Here is a 24,092-nt window from a genome sequence, read left to right on the forward strand (position 1 = left end):
TGATACTAACACAAAATAAGCATTGTAGAAGAACAGAGAAACGACATAGTTACTTTTGTCTGTAAACGGAATTGCTGCTGTCGGTAAGAGGAGCATCCAATACAGAGAAACCACGTCGTTTTGCTGCTTGTTATCGCACTTCGAGCACAAATAGCAAATCTTGTTTCTAAAATAAGAATAATAATAGTCAGAATTAATTTTAAATGCAAAACAAATGTAAGGTCATTCTTAGAGAATATGATGTTTGTTATTAGTATGTTTTACAAAACTTTAGTCCATTGCAAAATAATTGAATAAGATCAAATGGTTGGGTGATAATTAAAATATAAAGAAAATCAGTTATACGCCAATCCTTTTGCTCTCTTTCCCTCATTCCCAGAAAGCAAAGTGATATAAAGGGACATGAAGGATTTAATAAAAAAGTGCAGAAATATAAAGAAAATCCGAATGCAAGGATTCATCGTCTTCGACTACTTCCACCTCTACCCTAACCTACTTGGAGATGGTGTTGCCTCTCATAAAACATGATCAAAATTGTATACCATCAAAATATACGTATGGTCCTGTTCAATGATATCCTATACTAATAGTATTTCATTTGAAAGAATATAATAATACAGAATTTGTATGTCCATTTCATTTACTTCTAACATACCTCACAAATGCCATCTTTGCAAGGCAATCATCTTCTTCTCCAAATCACCACTCAACTCAAAGTTTTTCCATCTTTTCCCTTCTCAAGACAACCATATATCATCAACTTGCAAAAAGAGCGAAGCGACAAAACAAGATCATTTTGGATCAGCGTGAATTAATTAGAAAACAAGAAGTGAAAGGGTTAAACAAACAAAAGGGTAAGATGAATAAAACAAGTGCAAAAACAACTATTCTGAATCAACATTCATATTGATCATGTCTTCAACCAAATATATATCCAGTTTCCACTAAAATTAGAAAGTTTATTCATTCAATGGGAGAAAGACGAGCAATGCAATGAATCAATAGCAAAACCAAATAGAGTCCTTGGAAAATCATGTACGAAACAGTGCATATTCTACAGAACGGAATTGAAGATATTTTATGCAAAACAAGCAGGAATCTGCAAATTGTGTGATGAAAGCATTCTGAATCGAACACCAAATACAGAATTTGACAAACTGAATGAGCAAAATAAATACAAAACATCAATTTCAATTAGTTTTCATCTGATCATGAAAAAAATGGTAAACAAATCAGTCATTCATCCAAAATACAAAATTTGACAAACTGACCATGAAACAAATGGTAAACAAATCAGTAATTCACCCAAAATACTTGACCGGTATGATCTACCTCTTTTTGCAGCCCAGCATTAATTGTCTTGGCTGCACAAGAAAGTGTTGTCAAGTGTCAGAGTGATGAGAGGAGTTTCAACTTTGCGAATGCAGAGCCATCTTTTTATCAACACAATACTAGTATTAAATATCGTACTTACTCGCTATGATGTTCAGATGAGACGACGTTGCCATCAACCGTGATTTTGAGATTGGGATGGTTGCACCACTCCGGATCAATACCTAGTTCCAGACAATTTTTAATTTCTAACTCTTTTAATGCATTAAGGAGCTTCAATGCATCCACAGAAGAGGGCAGGCACCTCAACTTTGTGCAGCCATTTAAAACTAGCACCATTAGAGTTGAGAGGTTTCCAAACCATTGCGGAAATTCTTCTATCCCTATATTCTCCAACTCTAACCAAGAAAGAGAAGTGAGACATTCAATTGATTGAGGCAACCACTTCCAATTTTCCACCCCTCTTAATGTTAATCTCCCAAGTGAGTTGCAACAGCCTTCCAATATGCCATTCACAGTCTCATTAATGCCAACACTATTCTCTTCTGACCACTCCACACTCACATCTATATTTAAAGTCTGCAAGCTACCTAAATCCCAACTCTCAACACTTCCAGCAGACATCATTTTAGGAACACCCGTGAAATGTAAATACCAGAGATGAGATGATTTAGCGAGACAATCAATTAGCATTGGTAGATTCGTTAGGCTCCTTAATCCCTCCAATTCAAGATGCTCAATTGTAGGGGCCCACAACTCTAGCATTTGACGTGGCAATTCCCTCAGTTCTCCACAATCTGTAATGCTCAGCCAACGGAGGGTTCCTTGATTTTCTCCTTCTACGCAGCTTGGATTCCCCATCGACTTCAGATTTCTACACCTTTCTATGGCCAAGGTATGCAGAGAATTCAGGGTGTCCAGTCCATCTGGTAATGCTCTCAACATATCACAATCTATAATGTTCAAGTATGAGAGATTGCGATGGTTATAGAAAAAACTCTTTGAAAAGCATTCCAAACTCTCTAATCCCCATATATAGAGCGACCTTAAACTTGGGAAGTGGTCTAATGTTATTTCCTCACATTCTAAGCACCAATGGAGATCTATCTCAATAATGTTTTGAAATGGTGAGCAAGAGCCTTGAGGATCATTCCGTAACCATGTTGGAAATTTTTTGCCTTTGTATCCTAGAATCTTCAACTTCTTCAGATTAGCATGAGGTCTGAGACCTTCCAACACACTCTCATCATTTCTTTCACCCGAAGAATACCTTCCCCATTCAAACTGCAATTCAGATAAGTGTTGCTTCTGCAAAATATTGGCTTTCAGAGCCTCTTCCTTGTCACGCACCCTCTCAAGATTTGTAATAGTTAATTCTCCTTTGAGATTTTTCAAATTTCTGAGTTCTTCAATACGAGAGCCCTTCTCTTCTCCCACTTTGAAGTAAGGTAGTGTTTGGAGACTAGTTAATCTCCCAATTTCTGCGGGCAACTCAACTTGATCATTGATATAAAGATGCTTTAAGTTAACCAAGTACTTGAAAGTGTTTGGCAGTTTCTGTCGCGTGAGACGTGGAATTCTTAATGTTTGCAAGTGACTAAGTTCACCAATCCACTCCGGGAAGCCTTCAGCGGATGTATTTAAAATATCAAGATATCTCAAATGTATCAACTCCCTAATTGAATTGGGCAACTCTTTAATATTATCATCATCGAGAGTTAGACTATGCAGACATTGGAACTCTGAGAACGTGATACCAGAAGTTCCCCTTTTCAAGATTAATGTACGCAAGTGCTTGGCCACTTCTTTCGAAATAAGACTTGATTCTTTTTTGAGAAACATGTATCTGGTGGGGGTGCTGCCTTCTGCATTGTTAGATAGAGCAAAAGATGCAAGATCATGCACAAGATCGTGCATCATGCAACCTTTCACATTTCCATAATCATCTCGCCATGCAACATGAAGCAAAGAGTTGTGTAGAAGAACATTGAAAAACTTATTTCCCACATCTTCCATCTCATTTCTTTCATCTGGTTGAAGAAATCCTTCGGCCATCCACTGCTCAATTAACTGATGCTTAATAATCATGTCACCTTTAGGAAAAATTGAACAGTATGCAAAACATTTCTTCAGAGATGGTGAAGGCAAATAATTATAACTCAATTTCAGTATATCTTTAATTCTTTCAGCACCTTCAGCAACTGAAAGACAATTTACACTGATTAAACGCCAATCTTCTTCGGACTTACATCGTCGAAGCACACCACCAACAACATTGGCAGCTAAGGGCAAACCTTGACATGCTTCTGCAATCCTTTTTCCAATAATCTCAAATTGTGGTGGAACTTCTTCATTTACATCAAAGGCTTTTTCTTTGATTATGGTCCAACAATCCTCATCTGATAAGCCTCTTAAAGTGTATTTAAGTGGTTTAACAATAGAAGCAACATTTAGACTTCTGGTAGTGATGATAATGCCATTTCCCAAAGTTGAAGTAATTCCTGACAAGGAATTTAAAAACTCTTCCCACATTGCAACATCTTCATTCCATACATCATCAAGAACAAGAAGATATGTTTTCTCCTTGAAAGCATCTTTAAGCTTTCTCATGATAGCTTCCCTACACTGACCTTCATCACCACCGTCTGAAGGCAATGCTGAAAGGATAGCTTCCCTACTCTGACCTTCATCACCACCAAGTGACTTCAATGCTAAAAGAATTTTTTTGAAAAGAATGATGGGATTAAAGATTTGAGAAACGTGAACCCAGAGAAGTGATCCGAATTGAGCCTTCACATTTTCATGGTTAAACACTTTTTTAGTCAACGTAGTTTTCCCCATACCCCCCATTCCCACAAGAGCAACGATGGAGAACATCCGGTTCTCTTTCTCGGGGTGTGTTTGGATGAGCATGTGAACTAGTTTAGGCACATCATCATCTCTTCCAATAAAGATTGGATCAAGACTCACCGAATCAGTCTCACGGGAAGTATCTACAACAGCAGGAGGTGCATTCGCAAGAATGAATTGAAGGCCAAGATCTGTTGCCTTTTTGTTCACACACTCAAAATCCGCATTAATTTGTTTAATGGTATGAGCCATTTTAGAGTGACGTGAGATGCGACTACCACTACAACAGGATGACAAGCATGATAGTACCTTGTACTTCGGCTTGGGATTGGGTGCTTCCATTTTCCTCGCCTTTTTGTAGAGAAAATGATAGTTGAGTTCATCCAAGACATAATAAGCATCGAATGCCACAGCTTCAAGTTTCCTCAACCACATCTTCACAGCTTCAGTGGTGGATTTCTTCTCAGCATCACTCAAGTAGGCTTGAATCATCTTCAAAGTCTCCTGCAGCTGTTCAGAATCTTTGTCGAGACCTCGAAGCAGAGAGTACTCTTCCTTGAGAAAGTTGATCAGGTTTTGGACAACAACTTCAACGGCTGCTGTAGCAACGGCTTCCATGGTTTCGTAGAGATAGATCTAGAGAGACAAAATGCTTGAGAGTTTATGTTGGAAGATGAAGAATGGTTGTAAAAGTTTTGGGTAATATGAAATGTGGATGATATGCAATCCCAAACCAAACTCATTCAATATGACTCTCACCTAACATTCATTATGAGTCTCATCTATCATTCACTGTCAATTGTCCTTGACAATGTTAGAATCCAATGAATGTGAAGTAAAGAGAATGCTTACAAAGTACCACCACTGTTTAAACATTATCTATCAATGTAACCGTTTGATTATGTTGTAAAGTGTGTTAAGTATTTTCTTTTTCGTAATCGATTGAAACTTAATCCTTGTATACATATAACTTCTCGTTAAAATCTATGAATGAAATCTCTTACGCAAGGAAAATCCAAACAAATAAAAAGTCAAGATTTTGATTATGATTGGCCACCTATAGGAATATATACAATATATTAGATATACTCCCTCCGTCCCGCTTAAGATGACACGTTTTCCTTTTTAGTTTGTCCCAACTAAGATGACACATTTCTTTTTTTGGTAACTTTCTCTCTCCAATTAATACACTCAACTACTTTTTCTCACTCCTATTAAAATATCCATCATTCTTCATCTCTCTACTATAATACTTACATTCACCTTCTCTCTCTTCAATTAAACACTTTAACCAATAACTCCTAAAATCCCGTGTCGGCTAAGCAATGTGTCATCTTAGCCGGGACGGAGGGAGTAGTACTTAAATTTAAAACGTTTAGTCATCTACTATAAAATGATTCAAGGCTTGAGTCAATAATCTCTTATAAACCATAGTTTGAATTAACGGTTAGATTTTGTATTTTACGTGCAAGATTTATGGATAGTTTAAGCATAAGGACTACTTCTCCATTTACCTTATGATGATTCGAATCCTCGATTTAGCCTTAGATTGTGAAACTAAATTTTTTTAAGAGGATCAATAATGAATTTTAATGTGTCTCCATAACCATGATAATTCGAATTTCCTGACTTATGCATATACAGTAGTACTCCCTCCGTCCCACTTAAAATGAAATATTTGAGAATCGGCACGGGATTTTATGTAGTGTTTTGTGAGTTGATGAAGAAAGAGTAAAGTAAGAGAGATGAAAAAGTAGAGATAGAGTTGTTTCCATTTTAGGAAATGTTTCATTTTTATTGAGACAAACAAAAAAGGAAAACGTTTCATCTTTAATGGGACAGATGGAGTATACTAATTTATGCGTATCTATAATAATTTGCACTACATTTTTTTACAGATGTGAGAGTCTATTTAAAAATGCATTTTATTTTTATTAGATAATAATCTTCATACTCGGATCTATGTCTTCATTTTCCTTTTTGAGTGACAATTCTTGTATTTGGCGTGACTCAAATCCTTGACCTACCAAAAATAGAAGGAAAACATGTATACATGCCTTAAAAGAAAAGTATACTAAACAACATAGTCTCTAGCCACAAGGATAAGTGGATTTTTCTTATGCATAGTAATCCCTGGCACAACATCTGTATCGATATCCTCAGCTCGAATACCAGGAGGCATCTGCCAGTCGAAATGATAAACAAGACTTGCAACCGCGAGCTCCACATTTGCAAGTCCCATCAATATCCCAGGGCAAATTCTCCTGCCCGATCCAAATGGGATCGCCCCGAAGTCTTGCCCTGTGATGTCGATATTACTATCTAAGAACCTCTCGGGCCTGAACTCGTGCGGTTCGTCCCAGTACTCGGGATCACGTGCAATCGCCCACGCGTTAACGAAAACTGTTGTGTTAGGTTGAATCTCATAGCCCTCTAGGGTGCATTTTTCGATTGTTTGTCTAGGTACAAGAAGTGGGCCTGCAGGGTACAACCTCAATGTCTCTTTAATCACTGCTTTTAAGTATGGGAGATTAGGTAAATCATCTTCATCTAATTTGGCCTTTTCTCCTATCAAATTTCTGATTTCTAATTGAACTTTTTTCATAACGTTGGGTGCTTTCATTAGGGCCGTCATCGCCCAAACGATCGACACACTGGTCGTATCGGTTGCAGCAAGAAAAATATTCTGCAAAAAAATTATAAGCAAACTATAAAATAATTAGATGTATCAAAGTGGAAAATGAATGGAAATAAATGTGTTCCATTTTCAATCAAAGCACAAAAATAAATATTTAAAAATGTTTTACCATTAGGAGTGCTTTGATATTATCCCAACCTATTTCAATAGAAGATGAATTCTCCTCTTTAAGCTTGATCAAAACCCCAAGAATATCTTCCTCCTCCTTCCCCTTCCCCTCCACCGCCGTCTTCCTCCGCCTCCGTTCCCCGATGAGCTCCTCGTAGAACGAGTCAAGCTCCCAAAACCCTCTCTCAAGGCGATCCATCAATCCACTCACCCTATCCACCCATCCCAACCAAGGAAAGTAATCCTTCAAATAGAAAGCCGCCATCAGCCCTTGCGCTTCCCTCGACATCTTGTCGAACCGCCTCCTCTCGTCCCCGCCCTCCTCGTACCTCCTCCCGAACGCCACTCTGCATATCAGAGCAGTGCTGAGCGCCATAGCCGCGGCACTGAGGTCCACGCCAGAGGAGCTATCAGCTCCTCTGGCGCTCCTGATCCTTTCCAGCATCCGGGAGACCTCGTCCTCGCGGACTGGGCGGAAGGACTGGGTCTTCCGGATGCTGAAGAGGTGGAGGGAGGTGATTTTCCTCATCTCCCTCCAGTAGTCCCCGTAGGGGGCGAAGACCATGTCGGAGGCGTTGTAGGAGAGGCGCTGCTGGCCGTGGAGCCTAGGCCGGCCGGAGAATGCGCGGTCATGCGTTTTCAGGGCTTCTTTGGCGGATTTCGCGGAGGAGAGGACGAGGAGAGGTGTGGAGCCGAGTTTGAGTTGCATTATCGGGCCGTGTTGTTGGGAGAGTTTCCATAGGTAGAGGTGTGGGTCGGCCGCGGCCGCGAATTGGTGGAGGTTTCCGATGAAGGGGAGGCCGCGGGGACCGGGCGGAGATAGGGTTTTGGGGGGTTTTCTTGTTTTGTGGATGATTAGGTATATTAGTATTAGTGGGAGAGCTATGGATAGTAAGAGTTGCATTGTGGATTGGAAGAAATGAGGCTACAAATAGATTGAATTTTAATGGGATGGAGATATTTATATAAATGATAATGTAGAAAAATAATTCCACGTGATACCTAAGTGTGTGTGCATGCATCGGTCCTAATGTTGTGGCCCCCACACGATAAAGTAAAAATGTACAATATCAAATGGAAAGGGATATAATAATACTGTACCTGAAATAAACCAGTCTATAAATCATTCAAACGTCTGAAATATACAAAGCAATTAATTACAGAAACACCTTGTAATTTCATGAAGTGATAATAGAGAAAGTAACAGCAGAAACAGATGGAAAATGAAATGAGAAACATATCTGGTGGAACAATAGATAAAACTCCCAGTTTTGTAGCTCAGAAAGCTGAATTACCTTGCGAAGATCCAGACCATCGATCACCAATATACGCCCTCGAAGAGAAGAGATCTACCCTGCGGTGTAAACCATCTGGCCCGATAGCTCAGTGCCCACAGCTTTGGCATATCTTTCTAACTGTGTCTCCAAGAACTTCCTCTGACTTGGATCAAACGCGTGTTTAAGGTCCTTCAACAGATGTTAAACAAAGAATATCACATTATGGCACAACAAGAGTAAACATTTTGATTAGAGAATATGGCAGGGGTACCTTGTATCGGAGACGAAGTCCTCTTATTCCAATCAAAACATTGTCAAGGTCAGCATCGTCCAGGACCACAGTGGCTGAGGCACCAACTTCCGAGTCTGATTCAACGTCGGATGAATCCGAGTCGAGTTCAGTCATTTCATCATCGTGCATACCATCATCCATGGTCTCCTGGTCAAGCTCATTTTGCTGCTCTTCTATGTGCCCATCACTCACCTTCGGCGGCGATGAATCTTCGTTTTGTAGACTGGCATGGTCTGATAAGACCACATACTTTTTTCTATCAAGAAGTGGCTTTGCGATATCATATGGAACCCACCTGACATATTAGAATATAATAAGTTACTGGAATGCAAAGTCTGACAATCAAAACTTGTAATGTGAATAATTAACAAGTTGAAATTTATGAAGAATACTCTTTGTACAACATCTCACAAAAGCTTCACGGTGGAATTTATTTTCCAATGTGTTGTGTGCTCTAGTAATAAGCTAATAGAAGCAGTAATTTGGTGTACTTACTCGTAGCGAAGAGGACAGAGAAGCTCAGATGGTCGATACGCAGCTTTGTACCTCATCTTGCTGCATGAGTGAATATAATAGCCAAGATAATAGTACTGAAGCATGGGGAATTTCAGCAGTCTTCTGAGTGGAAAGGTCAGAGATGTCTTTGTTCCCTCCAAGTCCATGTTCAACTGATTTCACATGCTCAGCATCTTTCTTTAATCGCCGTATAGTAGCTACAATCTGGAAGGCAACATTGCAGGAGAACATCAGTTCTTCTGAGTTTTCTGCTTGCAACTTTCTTTTAGCTGGTGTAACTTGTTTGACGGAAGCCTTTGGCAGCTGTATGTGAGCAGGTAATTCGCCAGATTCTACACATAGCTCTACTGTTTTATCAATCTGGTCTGACAAGAGATGCGCAGACTGACCAGTTTTATCCTTATCTTTGCCATCAACTTTGGAGGAATCCACTGTAGCAGATTTTTTTTCGCGGTTATCTCCAGAGCTGGAAGCGGCTGCAGAATTCAGCTCATTAGCTGACTTGCCTGTTGTGGTCACATCTAATGTGCGATTTAAAAACCTAGAAAGATCAACTCACATTTAGCTATTTACCCATTGGAAACTTTCCAAAATAAGGATTCTTTGTGACAAGTAACTAAAGTTCGAAATGAAGCAACATAAACGTCCTCAAGCAGATAAAAAATATTTCAGACGAGGATTATGCTAGGAAACTGACAGGTTCCTTATCATGTCTTTAGTCAAACAGGCAAATCATAGGACAATCAATTTCAGAAAATTGATTAGTATTTTAAAAGCTGGCCAACTACCAAGCCGTTTATAGAGCTCATGCATTAATATAGACAACCAGCAGAAGGCTTGCATTAAGTAAATAAATGAATTAATTTGCATACAATGAAATGCTGGAGTTATGGGTATACCTTTGCATCTTTTTAGACACGCGCACTTGTTCCTTTGAAGGAACAAAGTCAGCAGCTTTGAGACGAATAGTATATGAGGGGCAGCATGTTTTCTCCATATCCGGTTTGTACAGGAAACAGCCAGATCTTCTCCAGCCTCTGTCAAGGAGAGCTAGAGCGAAGAAAGCTTTCAGAAAACTCAGCCTAGTCTAGTAAAAATTATACAGCATCACCATTCACCAATTAAATTATATAACAAAATTATTAACAGTATATCATCAAATCCCTGTAACAAATCAAAACTGCACTTGCTTTGGTGTTTAATTTCTCTCACATAGAAAATATGAGCCACAGGGCTATTTAAGAGTGCTCGTCAGCATAGCACATTTCGTAAATGATAACCACTAGAATTTATATACTACTGATTTAAACCTGATTAAACAAATGAATCTCAAAAGTAGCAAGTGTATCAAACCGATTCCCGAGCTACGGAAACAAAGCAGTGGGAGCAAATTACTGAAGAGAATTGATAGCACCGCATTATACTCTATTGAAGGAAATCAAGCAAAGAACTAACCTTGATAATCATCAACCGTCAAACTATGCGCCCAAAGCCCTACAACATAAAATTCCCGAAATTCAGAACATAACTCAATTACACCATCATCAAGCTCAAACATTGCGATATTCAGTAACCAACAATTCTCATCAATCATCCAATCACAGAAAAACACAATTCTCTCCAAACGAATAACTACACCAAAAACCTAACCTCAAATCCCCAATCTGAAAAACGCATTTCTAATTGCTAAAGTGACAGTTCATTCACTTATCAAAAACATCCTCAGCTGAATCACACAAATCGGGGAGCCACGAGCAATCAATCGATGCACTAACCGTGAGAAACACTGGTGCGGGCGCCAGATTTGCAGTAGCCACAGGTGCTTTTCCGGCGGCCTACATCGCCGACCACGCTTTCGCCTCTTCCACCGCCGCCGCTGGTGCTCGCTTCGCTCCGCGCATCCGCCATCTCCGATGCTTACTGTTTCGAATTTGAAGGATTTGCAGCAAATTCTCCGAGTTTGTGATTCGGCAGTGGAATCAATTGGGCGATTTTGCTTCTATTGATTCTCTCCCTTTCCTTTTCCTTTAATTGAAAATTCATTTCTTTGAGACAAAAAATAACAATGAAAATATGGTCAAAAAATCATACTGTAACAATTACTACTCCCTCCGTCCCGGCTAAAATGACACATTGCTTATCGACACGGGTTTTTAGGAGTTATTGGTTAAAGTGATTAATTGGAGAGAGAAAATGTGGGTGTAGGTATTAAAGTAGAGAGATAAAGATAGATAGATATTTTAATAGGAGTAAGAAAAAGTGGTTGAGTGTATTAATTGGAGAGAGAAAGTTACCAAAAAGAAAATGTGTCATCTTAGTTGAGACAAACTAGAAAAAAAGCGTGTTATTTTAAACAGGGACAGAGAGTACTATTTTTTTCTGAAAAAGAATAGTCACCTGAGAAAGTTAAAAAGAAAAGCGAAAATGGAGTTAAAATAATTACTTCTATGACAATTATTTCTAACTATCCTAATCCGATAATTACAGTAGGGATATTAACATAACATAAATAAGTATTGTCATTGTTAATTAAGTTAATTTTCTATTTTAAAAGTTTTGAAAGAAATGTCTTTGTTAGTCTCTTATATTTTATTCATTATTTATTTAATAACTACATTACTTTTAATTCTGTATTCAAAAGAAATATTTTTATTAATAATAATTTGACCTAATTAAACCATAAATCGAAGTTCTTTTGATTAATTAATAATTGGATTGGTTCAAATGATTGAATAATTATTTGAAAGCTTCATTAATAAGCTCCTTCAAATAAGTATATTTATCAGGCTGATTTGACTGAGTAAATTATTGGCTATATTAAGTTCTGATAGAATAATGGTGTGATAAATAAAATCATTAATTGAAAGTGTCATACTCTCCACATTCCTTCATAGTTGAATCATTTTTTCATTCGGAAAAAATTTTCTCACAGTTGAGTCATTTTCATATAAAGTAAATATTTTCTTTTTCTTACTTAGTTCACTTACTTTATTATCTCTACTTTACTCACTTTTTATTTTATTCTATCTACCTTTTTTTCTTTCTTATTTATTTATATATTTATTTAATACACTCAACATTCATTTCTTAAACTCCGTGCCGAAATAAGGAAACAGAAAGAGTATTAGTTATCTGAATTTTCATTTCAACTTTTAATATAATGGCGGATTTAAGGAGGGTGGGGAAAGCAGCCGACCATCCGAAAAGCCTAAATATCCCGTAGAGTCGAACTGAAAATAGAATGATCACTTTAATTCATGTGTAGAAATATATTCGATCAATAGATGTCATAGTATTATACTCCATCCGTCCCCGATTAGGAGTCACACTTTGACCGGGCACAAGTTTTAAGAAATGTTAAAAAAAAGTTAGTTGAAAAAGTTAATGAAATGTGGGACTTATTTTTTTATATTAATTTTATAATAAAATGTGAGTGAATTGAGGTAGTAGAATGTGAAATCTACTTACTATTTATAGTAAAAATAAAGTGTGACTCTTAATTGGGGACCAACTGAAATAAAAAAGTGTGACTCTTAATCTGGGATGGAGGGAGTATTGCATCAGTAGTGGTCATTGATCAATTATTGCATTCTTGTTATTCTTATTTTTGTTGCATTCTTGACTAATTTTCTAGAGATAGTTATATATTATTCCGTACTCTCTCCGTCCCAGATTTGTAGTTACATTTTGCCATAAAAGTCTGTCCCACATTTATAGTCACATTTAGAATTTTTCATATTTGGACATAAAATTTTACCCCATTATTCACTAAAATTACACTCAAGTGTCATTATCTACATTAAAATAAATCAAAATAAAAGTAAAAAACCAAAAAGTAAAAAGGGACTCACCTTCAACCAATTCACTTCATTTATTACATACTCCATCATCACACTCCACTATCTCATTTAATTTATTACACACTTCACCGCTCACTTTATTAATTATATACTCCACCAATTCCTTAAAACTCGTGCCATAACAAAATACGACTATAAATCTGGGACGGAGGGAGTATTTAATAATTCTAGCTTCGTATAATCACAAAATGTCAATAGATTCCAATTAAAATGAAATCGATAAATAAACAATAAACCAAAAGCAGAAACGCTACAGAAATTCATCCATCATCAAATCCATCCCCAAAATCACCGTCCATGGCAAGCCTATGGCGAGCTGTGGTTGGCTCAGCCGAAGCCGGCGCCGACGACTACGACGGCGTCGAGTTCTGGGGCGCGCCGGAGCGCGCCGGCTGGCTGACGAAGCAGGGCGAGTACATCAAGACCTGGCGCCGCCGCTGGTTCGTGCTGAAGCAGGGGAAGCTCTTCTGGTTCAAGGAGTCCACCGTCACCCGCGCCTCCCGCCCCCGCGGCGTCATCCCCGTCGCCGATTGCCTCACCGTCAAGGGCGCCGAGGACGTGCTCCATCGCCAATTCGCCTTCGAGCTCTCCACCCGGAGCGAGACGATGTACTTCATCGCCGATTCCGAGAAGGAGAAGGAGGACTGGATCAACTCGATCGGCCGATCCATCGTCCAGCAGTCGAGGTCGGTTACTGATAACGAAGTTCTCGATTACGATAGCCGCAAGGGTTAGGGGTGAAATCGGTTTGCCCTAATTTTTCTGATCTTTGCTTTTTTTTTTAATTTTATGGTGGTGTTGGTATATAAATAAATTCTCAATTTCTGTTTTGCTTTGTGTTTCTGGAAGTGTATTTGGTGTTAATCAATTGTGATAAATGCAGTATATGTTGCATCTATGGTGCTTGCTTATTCAATTACTTGTTTGTTTGAGGTTGAATTGTTCCTGTTTCTGCAAAATTGAGCTTAGGTAGTTGAATCTCCAAAAAAGCTTCAAATTTTATTTTGCTTTGGTTTTGTGGTAAGTGTATTTGGTGTTAATTGTAATAAATGCAGTATATGTTGCATCAATTGGTGTTTGCTTATTCAATTACTTGCTTGTTTGATGTTGGATTTGTGATTTTGTTCCGGTTTCTGCAAACTTGAACTTAGGTAGTTGAATCTCCAAAAAAGCTTCAAATTTTGTTTTGCTTTACTTTTGTGGAAAGTGTATTTGGTGTTAATTGTGATAAATGCAGTAAATTGTGGCATCAAATTGTGTTTGCTTATTCAATTACTTGCTTGTTTGAGGTTGGATTTGTTCCTATTTCTGCAAAACTTGAACTTAGGTAGTTGAATCTCCAAAAAAGCTTCAAACTTTGTTTTGCTTTGTGATTCTGGAAAGTGTATTTTGTGTTAATCAATTGTGATAAATGCAGTATATGTCGCATCAAATGTTGTTTGCTTATTCAGTTATTTGCTTGTTTGAGGTTGGATTTGTGATTTTGTTCCTATTTCTGCAAACTTGAACTTAGGTAGTTGAATCTCCAATAAACTTCAAATTCTGTTTTGCTGTGGTTTTGTGGAAAGTGTATTTGGTGTTAATTGTGATAAATGTTGTAAATTGTGGCATCAAATGGTGTTTGCTTATTCGAATTACTTGCTTGTTTGAGATTGGATTTGTTCAAATGTGTTGGTATCTCTCTGATTGACAATCTGAATCAACCAAGGTGGTGAACAAATGCCTTGTATTTTCCAGTTGGTATATCTTGATAGGTTTCCTATTGCAGCTCCAATCACCTTACTCGTTTCGTGCTTTAAACTCATTGGTATCTCTCGGATTTGGAAAATCTAAAAGCATCAACCAATTTTGTGATCAAATGTGTGTATCTTGTTTAAATGCATCTTACTAGTTACAATTATGATATTTGGGAATATATGATGAGCAGGTAGTCTTGTATATGAAACCGTATTCGATGCACGATATTATCTAGTTCGTAAGGTAGCATCAGGGGAGTTTCCGAGCAACATCTCTCGGTCTTTGCTGATTATATAGTTTGTTTTTAACCTGCTTAGAACCTAGAGTATGTGTGGTTATAGTTCTAAAGGTGAAATCTTCAGATGTGATTTCTCTCTCTCTCTTAACTGCTGAAATAGTTTCCAGTGAAAATGTGGAATTGATTAGAAAAGTGATACATTTTCGTGTGAATTTGTTGTCATGTTCGTTTACTTAGATGGGAATACAGAGAAGGCTTTACAAAGATAATCAACCAGATTCAACCTTAATAAAAATGGGACCTTTAAATAGATATAGCTTTAAAATCCCAGAAAAATGCTTCAAAGTCAATTAATTACAAGCCTATACCAAAATCACCAATAAAGAATTCTTGATAAATTAGCAATGGGATATCAGCATTGTTGAATGAGATTTGCTATTTTACTCTTTACAAGGTGTTTTTTGCTTGCAATTCTTATTTGGATCTCTTAAGCCATTTTGTGCAGCAAATCTTCCAAATAGTAAGTCAGGAATAGTAGTTACATGTAATTTTTTAGTTAAAAATCTAATCTTTCTTTTCTTCATTGCATGTTATAGGGTAGCATCATATACTTCCTAGGGCATACAAAGATGGCTTTACAAAGATCATCAACCATTCAACCTTATTAAAAATGGGACCTTTCAACAGATATAGCTCCAAAATCCCAGAAAAATGCAATCTTTGAGAGGGGAATTTCAAAGTCAATTAATTACAAGCCTATACCAATATCACCAATAAAGAATTCTTGATAAATTAGCAATGATAAATATACTATTCCTTCCGTCCACAAATAAGAGTTTCATTTTACCATTTTGTTCCGTCCATGAATAAAAGTCCCGGTTCATAATTATTCATCCATGAATAAAAGTCCCGGTTCATAATTATCATGAATGGTAAAAAGATTTCACATTCCACTAACTCATTTCACTCACATATCATTTAAAACTAATATATACAAGTGGGACTCCTCCACTAACTTTCTTCCACCTACTTTTCTTAACATTTCTTAAAACCCGCGCCATTTAGAAATGAGACTCTTAATCGTAGACGGAGGGATTACTATCTTAAAGAAATAAATCTTGATATATTAGCAATGATAAATATACTATCTTAAAGAAAGAATTCTTGAGAAATTAGCAATGATAAATATACTTTCTTAAAAGAAAGAATTCTTGATGAATTAGCAATGATAGACATTCTAGCATAAAGAAATGTGTATTTTTCATAATTGAATGTACTTTTATCATCAATACTAAGTTATTTTTAGTCTCACATTTTCAATAGAATATAAATCAAACAAATTAGCTCAAATATTATGAATCATGAATAATCTTGAAACATTCTATATGCAAATATTGGATAATCAAAATAAAACTCAGTTCTAGCTGAAGATTTTAACAAAAAAAAATTACCCAAAACACAAAAACACATTCAATCAGTTCCCAAACAGAGACTCATCAATCTCAATCTTGACCACCTCGCCGTCGTCATACTTGTCTTTCCTCGGCGGAAGCGGCGGCGCCGGCACCCTCGGCGGCCCTCGCCCCTTCTTCTTATCCTTCGGCCTCGCCTTCACACACCAAAAAACCACCCACAAATTGTATGAATAAATGCCCAAAACAGAAAACTAAAAAAATTACTAAAAATTCAGCGTAATAAACCCACATTTCCGAACGAGTGATTGAACCGCTTCCCCCTTGCAGTTTTCTTGTCCCCTCTGCCGCAGAAAACTGAACCAAAAATTGAAAAATTAGAGAGAGAGAGAGAGGGAGGGAGGAGAGAGAGTTTACTTACTGAGGGGAAGAGTGGGGGAAGGTGTGGAGATGGAGAGGGAGGAGGAGGAGGGGTTGAGTAGGGCTTGGGATTTGGAGAGAGGGAGAGAAGGGGGAATTGTGAGGGCTCTGGCCGCCATTGGAGGAGCTCCGATTCCGAGCAAGAGAGACGCCATTATCTGTGGAATTGAGTGACGAATTGGGAATTGGTGGATTTTTAAGGATTTTGTTTTGGATAGAATGTGATGCTGCAACGACGTCGTTTGTGGAGGACTTCTGATTTTACATAACAATTCATAACTTTTTATTTACAAACAATTCATAACTTTTTATTTACCTCCAATTGAAAAAATGCCCATAGGAAAAAAAACACACTCTTATGAGTTTCCAAAACATGAATCCTCAGTCTCCTCTAGGGGTGTAAATTCGGGTACCCGCGGGCACCCAAACCCGAAAATTAGGGTATCTGAACCCGAAATCTCAAAAATATCATACTCAATACCCGATCCGTATGTGAATTCGGGTACCCTAATACCCGATGCGGATACCCGAACCCAACTAATCGGGTACCCATAAACCCGGAATTATTATATTTAAAATTTGTTCTTTTATATAAATTAAATTTTGATGAGAATAGAAATTATTAAAAATCACACAATACTTATACTATTTATTGACTATAATTCTATATTATATAAAATAGACATTAGACAAATAGACACTACATAATTTAAAATATATTTTTTTTATAAATTGAAACATAAAAGAGATTAAAATAATTTTTTAAGACATTAAATCAACATGTAAATAAAATGGAGAAAGCGCAACTAATTAGGGTAGTGATAAAATGCAAACTTATATATTGTACAAACTCAAAATTCCTCAACACAGCTTCAACACAGTTTCAATACAATATCAACACAGTGTAAATTTCAAGATTTTAATGTCAACACATTATCAACACAATATCAACACAACGTCAATCATTGACTACCGTTGAAATTCTGTTGACATTTTCTTGTTGATGTTTTTTTGTGATCTCTTGACATTTTTCAATGGCTCAGATCATAATTTTGAGTTTGTACAATATTTAGAGTTTTCATTTGATGACATTCCTAACTAATTAACTATATAGTATTTTCAAAAGATAACAAGTAAGAACATAAATAATGCGACATGAACCGAACACGAATGTAAAGAAGAGAGCAACGGCAAAAAGAGAGCAGCAGGAGCGGCGTGAAGGAAATCTGAAAAAGTGAGGCACACGAAAAATTTATAAATATACATGTGATTAAATAATGTTACCCTAGATTTACCCTACGGGCCATAGGCCCCATACTAAATAAAAATATTTATCACAAATAATCGGGTATTAGTCGGGTACCCTAAACCCGAAAAATCCTAATATTAACTACCCAAACCCATACCCAAATCCATAATTTCGGGTTTCGGGTACCTAAAACCCGTCGGGTATTGGGACTGAGTCGAAAATACCCGAAACCCGCGGATTAAATTCTCGGGCCTAGTCTCCTCTAGTAAAGCTACAGGCAAAATGCGACAAAATATGAGTTTCAAAGTTATCTTCTTTATTTATATGACGAGAAATATTGGAGTAACTACACTGTAGAGTCATAATTGACCGAGATATCTAAGTGTTCTTATAATTATAGTCTCTCCAACAATGCTATCACTCGCTCTCTATAAATGTAATTCAACTAATGAAATGTTTCTCTAATCAATATGATAAAATGCAAATCACATATGATGACTAAAATGGAGTACAGTACAAAAACAAACCACTCAATGACCAATCCATTTTACTCACAAACATTCAATTGCAAGGTTGCTAGGTTGTGCACTTGTGCTTGTTGTGTTGATTGTTGGTGTTTGTTTGCTTTTGGGGAGTTTTATTTGTTTAATCTAGTTTATTTACTCCTTTGCTCATTATTTTTTTAATGGTTTAAGCTTTTCTTTTTATTAAAAAAAAAAACCTTCACTTTAAAATCTTGTTATTGCATGAGAATTTTAGATTTAATTGTGGCATTTTCATTTGATTGGCACATGAAGAGTGAATATTTTGAATTGAGACTTTGAAGGATACAAAATGCAAGTATAGTATAACAAAATTAAATAGAATTAAATTAGCATAGTTTAGGAAATTAGCCCTGTGGTTTTGACATCAACCGGCCTTGGAGGGTTTATACGCGTGGCACCATTCGACTCGAAGACAAGTGAGCCGCGATTAGCCTTTTCCTCAACAATTTTCCTTTCGACATGACAATAGAGAATACTTTGATTGGTAAGACGATTCCCCTCTGACCAGTAGGTCGAGAGTTTGAGAGCAAATGTGAAACCACTGATTCTATTTGAAGGGAGAAAACTGTAGTTTCAACATAATTTACATACAAAAACTAAAAGGACAAAGCAAGAGAAAAAAAAAGAGCACTTGCATTAAGCTATTAAGCCTAAAAGCATATGAGCCCTCATATACTGTAGTTTGTAAAACGCTAGAGCATAACAAACACTATTCTAACAAAGCTAGTTTGATTCCAAGTCAAGCACCATAGCTCCGTTATGAGCAATCAACTCCCGACTGCGGACCTGGGCCGGGGGAGAGCTATCCGCCGTTGCTGGTTCTGGGGCAGCGTTGTTGACGAAAGCCGACTCAGCCAGATCGATGGCCCTGGCCAGACCAGCAGATTTGCGTTCACACTCGACTTGCTCGTCCTCTGGTTGGCTATCAGCCACGATTCCAGCACCTGCTTGGAGGTGGGCTATCCATTCCTGACGCCTGTTGCCGTCCTTGTACGAATACATTGTGTCGTAACGGACTCCAGTGGGGAAGACGATTGTCCTCAGAGTCAACGCGATGTCCATGTCGCCTAGGAAGGAGATCCCTCCGAACCCACCGCTGTATGGTCCCCGCCTTGTTGGTTCAAATTCATCAATCAGCTCCATAGCCCTCACCTGAAGAAGGGGACACAAAACACGAATCTTATCGACTCACAAATATGAGAAAACAATATAGCACATCCGGAATCGTTCGTGATTTTAGCAAGAGAAGCACTAACAAGAATTAATACTAGTTTGTGTTTCAGTCGAGTTAAAATACAGTGCATAAACTCGTATAAGCTAGAGCTGCATCGTTACCTTTGGTGCTCCACTAACTGTTCCAACGGGAAGTGCAGCACGCAGTGCATCCCAAGCCGTCAGATGATCTAGTAACTCCCCAGTTACCTATAATCATAATTTACCACGGAATATGGAATAATTCTTGAGCAACCGGACAAAAACAATGGCGATTCAATAAGAAACTATACAATTATAATCATATTCTTACAGTGGAGCTTATGTGCATCACATGGGAATATCGTTCAATAGTCATGAGCTTTTCCACTTTGACCGAACCAGGTTTTGAAACCTGGCGAAATATTAAAAAACAGGTACATCAGATAAGAAACGATCTTGATTTGCTAGAAAGGCCACATATTCCAATATAAAATCATTTTCAGTTATGTTAAGATCGATGGTTCAAACTCTCCACATCTCCCACCCCCAAGTAAAGAAGAAATAATGTATGGAGTAACAAGTGAAAGTGTAAAACATGTTAATCCTCGCTACTTAACTAACTATTCATATAATATTAGGACTATATTTCTGTAATTTTATTATGATTTAGGACTTGGATGTACTGTTCTTGGTCTAGTATGTAAACAGGAAGTACTCGAGAATTAAGAGATTTTACTTTTTACAATCATGTTATCAAAAACAGAAAATATAGATATGGTGTCAAAAGTTTCCTTCTAGATATCAGTATAATTTGTCTAAAAAGAGTAACGTCAAATATGAATAATAAACAAACCTTGCCAACATCGTTCCTGCCAAGATCAACCAGCATAATATGTTCGGCGCATTGCTTCTCATCCTGTAAAAGGTTCATCTCCAACATTTCATCCTCAGCGCTTGTCTTCCCTCGTTTAGTTGTCCCAGCCAAAGGTCGATTAACAACCTTTTTCTGTCAATACAGCAACATTCAAATGTGTCAGGTGTGTTTGTCCATATGACAAATAAATGTTGATAATTTCAACCATGTAAAATGAGCACATCATCAAAGACAAACTGATATCAAGCTATAAGTTTACCTTATTTACACGAACAAGAATTTCTGGGCTCGAAGCAACCATAACGCAACCTCTAACCTGATATGGAGCAAAAATGAAAATGGTATGTTGAGTTCTTGACTCATTAAAACTAATGAAGACTAGACCGAAACAAAAATACAACCTGCAAGTAACTCATATATGGACTTGGATTCGCCACTCTCAGAGCTCTGTATACTTCAAATGGGTCAGCAAATGTCCTTCTTTCAAAGCGTTGACTCAAAACAATTTGAAAGATATCCCCAGCTAAAATATGCTCTTTAGCCTCTAAAACACCCTTCATGTATTCTTCGCTTGTCATGTTTCTCTTGTACTGAGAAAGGTCAAAATCAGGAGTGCAGAAATCAACACGAGCTGGAGCTAGCCGTGGTCTGCAAAATGGTGATAAAAGCATTGGTATACAAAATGACAATATTCATATTTTAAGGATGAAATGTAAAATACTCACGAATCTATGTCCTGAACCTTTGAAACCAATCTTTCCAAGCGTTTCATTCCTTCGTCGTAAGCTTTTTTAGCAGATGAATATTGATCTAAGCGCACCCAATGGATTATATATGCTTTCTGAGAAGAATATCATAGATATAATGTCAATTGATGATCCCAATATGAAATAAGAAGAAATGAAAGCTACAAAGCGCGAAGTTGAGATAACGAGATATCAATGCGAGACTATTTATGGACACCTTTAAACAAAATGAGGTTGTCAAATCTTTATATTATGATTGCTTTGGCAATTTCAAGGAAGAATCATAAGGCTACAAAAAAGTAAATAACAAAAGGTCCACATAAAAATAATTGGTGTACCTTGTCCACGTGATCAAAAACAATTACGTCATCATACAGCCCAAGATGAACATCAGGCAGATTTCTGTCATCTTCTGGAGCGCTAGAGAAAGGAAGCTTTTTCTTCTCCGCATAACGAATTGTGTCATATGAGAAAAATCCAACCCATCCACCTGTTGAGAAGGTAAAAAAATGAGAGTAGCTTAAATATTATAACTACAGATGCAGTTTGTATATACACTTAATACAAGGATGAGAGAAAATGCATATGGCTCATATCATTACCTACTGGATACTGCCAATGAAGCGAAACCAAAAACCAATTGCTTTAATTAACCCAATGAAGACATAGCAATTCCTTAGATCCCTTATCACTTAAAACTTTCAGTTATCAGGGAAACATTATATCAATGTATTGAGCATATATGTATGTAAATTTATTGGACTTATATGTAGTCAGGCATACCAAGAAGGAAAGAAAAAAACATTCTTTTTGGCAAATATGAAACATATAATATTATCTTTTCCAGTTCCATAACGACAATTTTCATATAAGTGACTATTCCATAATATCACACGAAAGTTACCAACAAGGGGGTTAAACATGCGTCAGCAAGAACCAGAACGCCAAAACGATGCTTCCACAAGATCCACAAAATAACATACACAATTATACAAAATATGCAATTAAAAAGCTAATGAGTCCATGAAACAAGTTTATAAGGCAAGCATAAACACTATTCATATTTTAACGAGACCAATCCTCACCACAAAACGCATCTGGAAGGTCATCGACTAGTTGCGGCCTCCACGATTCCGAAATGCTTCTCGGAACTGTCATAGGATCCTCTACAAACCTCTCGACTATCTTTCCAGAGGCGTGATCCAGAATCGTAACTTTATTCTCTTTTGCGAGAACTTCCACAGCTGGTTGTGCCCCAAGCACACTGTAACGACCCTACAAAAATCGCAACAGAGCTCACTCGAGTCATAACTACAAGAATCCACACACATGCATGTACATCTAATTCACCAACAAACAACAATCAGATGGAAAAACCAGCTACTTACAACACTCGATGATCGAAATCCAGGCTCAACAGACTCAAACAGGAAGCTCGGAGCCTCCCTGTCGTCCTCCTTTACCAAGCACCGGTAAGCCAGCACCGGCGTCAAATGATCCGAGAATATGCATTTATACAGCGGAATTATGTTTCCAGTCTCAGCCGCTTCAACAAATCTCTCCTCATCCACCTCTACACAGCTCTCACCAAATCAAAAAATCCATCAACACGCCGCTCAATTTTCAAATAAATTAAACAGGCATAAAAACAAGCTAAATCATCACCGAATTTTAAAATCGACTCAATTTCAATTTCAATTTCACTCTCCAACTCGAGACTCCTCAAATTAAAACTAAAATCGAAGCTCAAACCTCAAATCGGAGTAAATTAAGCATCACAAAGCACGAAATCATCAAAATGAAACAGCTCGGAAAAGACGATTCAAACCTAGAGAGCTCATCCTCGGAGAAGAACACCGGAATGCCGCGCGGAGGCGGAGCGAGACGCCGCTTCTTCTGGAAACCGCAGCGACGGACGGCGGAGACGCTCTCTGCACCGCCGGCGACGGCTTCGGAGAGAGCCGCTGCGAAAACGATAGAGCTTGCATTTGCATTTGCATTGCCATAGCTAAGAAGAGCTTGCAGCAGTGTGTGACTGTAGTTTTTGAGAGAGAAAGAAGAGAGAGAATGGTGAAAATCGGGAAACTGAGAGCGGTATTTATATTAAAATAGAAATGAATAGTGAAATTTAAATTTATTGCAAAGCTTGACTTGAATAAAAACGGTTACCTATTAATGCGGTTGGCGCTTATAACTTTTTAGCATATACTCGGCATGCTCTTCCTTTATTTTTTCTTTTTTTTAAGTATATATTCCCTCGTCCCAGTTTTTAGCCAAGTGCTACATTGGTTTCTCCCTTATTTCTCCCTTATTTCTCCCTAACTCAACATTTCATTTTTACATCATTATTTTTTATATTATTTAATTTTCCCTACAAATGTATTTAATAAATAGACTAATAATGAACAATTCATCGTTGTATTAATCATTGGAAAATATAATACAACGAGAAAAAAAAAACTACAAATAAAAAACGCAAATAAACAAAGATTTAAAAAAAAAAAAATCTAAGACGGAGGGCCGGAGGGGCGTCGGGATCGAGCCCAGCGTACTCTGCGAGGTGTTGGATGCATTTCCAGAGGGCCGCCTTTTCTTCGGGGTCCCGCCGCCGGTGAAGTACGGCGTGTACATCGGTCAGATTGGCGACATTGCTCGAATAAGTGGCTTTTTCTAAGTCGATGACGGATTCCGACGCGACTTCCGACGTTGCGCCCTTCCCCTTCCGCCTCCCCTTCGCCTTCTTC

General features: G+C 37.7%; 6 protein-coding genes across 11 annotated transcripts in view; 1 reads left to right on the top strand and 5 right to left on the bottom strand.

The window, feature by feature from the left end:
• LOC125200936 (disease resistance protein RGA2-like) overlaps window positions 1-4,898 on the bottom strand; it is a 47,935-nt gene extending 43,037 nt beyond the window's left edge. For 2 of the 6 annotated variants that reach the window (XM_048098779.1, XM_048098776.1), the window contains exons 1-4: window positions 1,475-4,898; window positions 1,333-1,364; window positions 656-760; window positions 54-166 (exon numbers count right to left, since the gene is read on the bottom strand). In XM_048098779.1, the coding sequence (XP_047954736.1) occupies window positions 1,352-1,364; window positions 1,475-4,800 (3,339 nt within the window). In that variant the 5' untranslated portion in view covers window positions 4,801-4,898 and the 3' untranslated portion in view covers window positions 54-166; window positions 656-760; window positions 1,333-1,351. Of the gene's footprint in view, window positions 1-53; window positions 167-655; window positions 761-1,271; window positions 1,365-1,474 lie in introns of all 6 variants that reach the window. The other 4 variants (XM_048098781.1, XM_048098778.1, XM_048098777.1 and 1 more) reach the window with 4 other exon arrangements.
• A 1,302-nt stretch (window positions 4,899-6,200) lies between these two features.
• On the bottom strand, window positions 6,201-7,974 carry LOC125200940 (6,7,8-trihydroxycoumarin synthase-like). The gene is made up of 2 exons (XM_048098788.1): window positions 6,990-7,974; window positions 6,201-6,868 (listed from the first exon to the last, which is right to left on the bottom strand). Exons 1-2 carry the CDS (start codon window positions 7,890-7,892, stop codon window positions 6,257-6,259), a joined length of 1,515 nt encoding a protein of 504 aa, XP_047954745.1. The 5' UTR covers window positions 7,893-7,974; the 3' UTR covers window positions 6,201-6,256.
• A 101-nt stretch (window positions 7,975-8,075) lies between these two features.
• Window positions 8,076-11,109, bottom strand: LOC125200950 (arginyl-tRNA--protein transferase 1-like). The gene is given in 7 exon segments (XM_048098798.1): window positions 8,076-8,454; window positions 8,537-8,852; window positions 9,053-9,162; window positions 9,164-9,614; window positions 9,973-10,123; window positions 10,529-10,567; window positions 10,849-11,109. Coding segments are annotated over 7 exon segments (1,317 nt in total). The 5' UTR covers window positions 10,982-11,109; the 3' UTR covers window positions 8,076-8,337.
• A 2,033-nt stretch (window positions 11,110-13,142) lies between these two features.
• On the top strand, window positions 13,143-13,831 carry LOC125200947 (pleckstrin homology domain-containing protein 1). Its single transcript, XM_048098795.1, has one exon. The coding sequence runs from the start codon at window positions 13,231-13,233 to the stop codon at window positions 13,666-13,668; it is 438 nt and encodes a 145-aa protein (XP_047954752.1). The 5' UTR covers window positions 13,143-13,230; the 3' UTR covers window positions 13,669-13,831.
• Window positions 13,832-16,235: 2,404 nt separating this feature from the next.
• On the bottom strand, window positions 16,236-16,934 carry LOC125201781 (30S ribosomal protein S31, chloroplastic). Its single transcript, XM_048100029.1, has 3 exons — window positions 16,742-16,934; window positions 16,613-16,677; window positions 16,236-16,517 (listed from the first exon to the last, which is right to left on the bottom strand). Exons 1-3 carry the CDS (start codon window positions 16,893-16,895, stop codon window positions 16,383-16,385), a joined length of 354 nt encoding a protein of 117 aa, XP_047955986.1. The 5' UTR covers window positions 16,896-16,934; the 3' UTR covers window positions 16,236-16,382.
• Window positions 16,935-19,065: 2,131 nt separating this feature from the next.
• On the bottom strand, window positions 19,066-23,404 carry LOC125191967 (anthranilate synthase alpha subunit 1, chloroplastic-like). The gene is made up of 11 exons (XM_048089448.1): window positions 23,177-23,404; window positions 22,737-22,921; window positions 22,434-22,623; window positions 21,687-21,838; window positions 21,328-21,443; window positions 21,004-21,250; window positions 20,862-20,918; window positions 20,582-20,734; window positions 20,060-20,140; window positions 19,870-19,956; window positions 19,066-19,686 (listed from the first exon to the last, which is right to left on the bottom strand). The coding sequence occupies exons 1-11, from the start codon at window positions 23,352-23,354 to the stop codon at window positions 19,258-19,260; spliced, it is 1,875 nt and encodes a 624-aa protein (XP_047945405.1). The 5' UTR covers window positions 23,355-23,404; the 3' UTR covers window positions 19,066-19,257.
• Window positions 23,405-24,092: the final 688 nt, after the last annotated feature.

The sequence above is a fragment of the Salvia hispanica genome, chromosome 1 (genome assembly GCF_023119035.1).
Source record: "Salvia hispanica cultivar TCC Black 2014 chromosome 1, UniMelb_Shisp_WGS_1.0, whole genome shotgun sequence".
NCBI lineage: Eukaryota > Viridiplantae > Streptophyta > Magnoliopsida > Lamiales > Lamiaceae > Salvia > Salvia hispanica.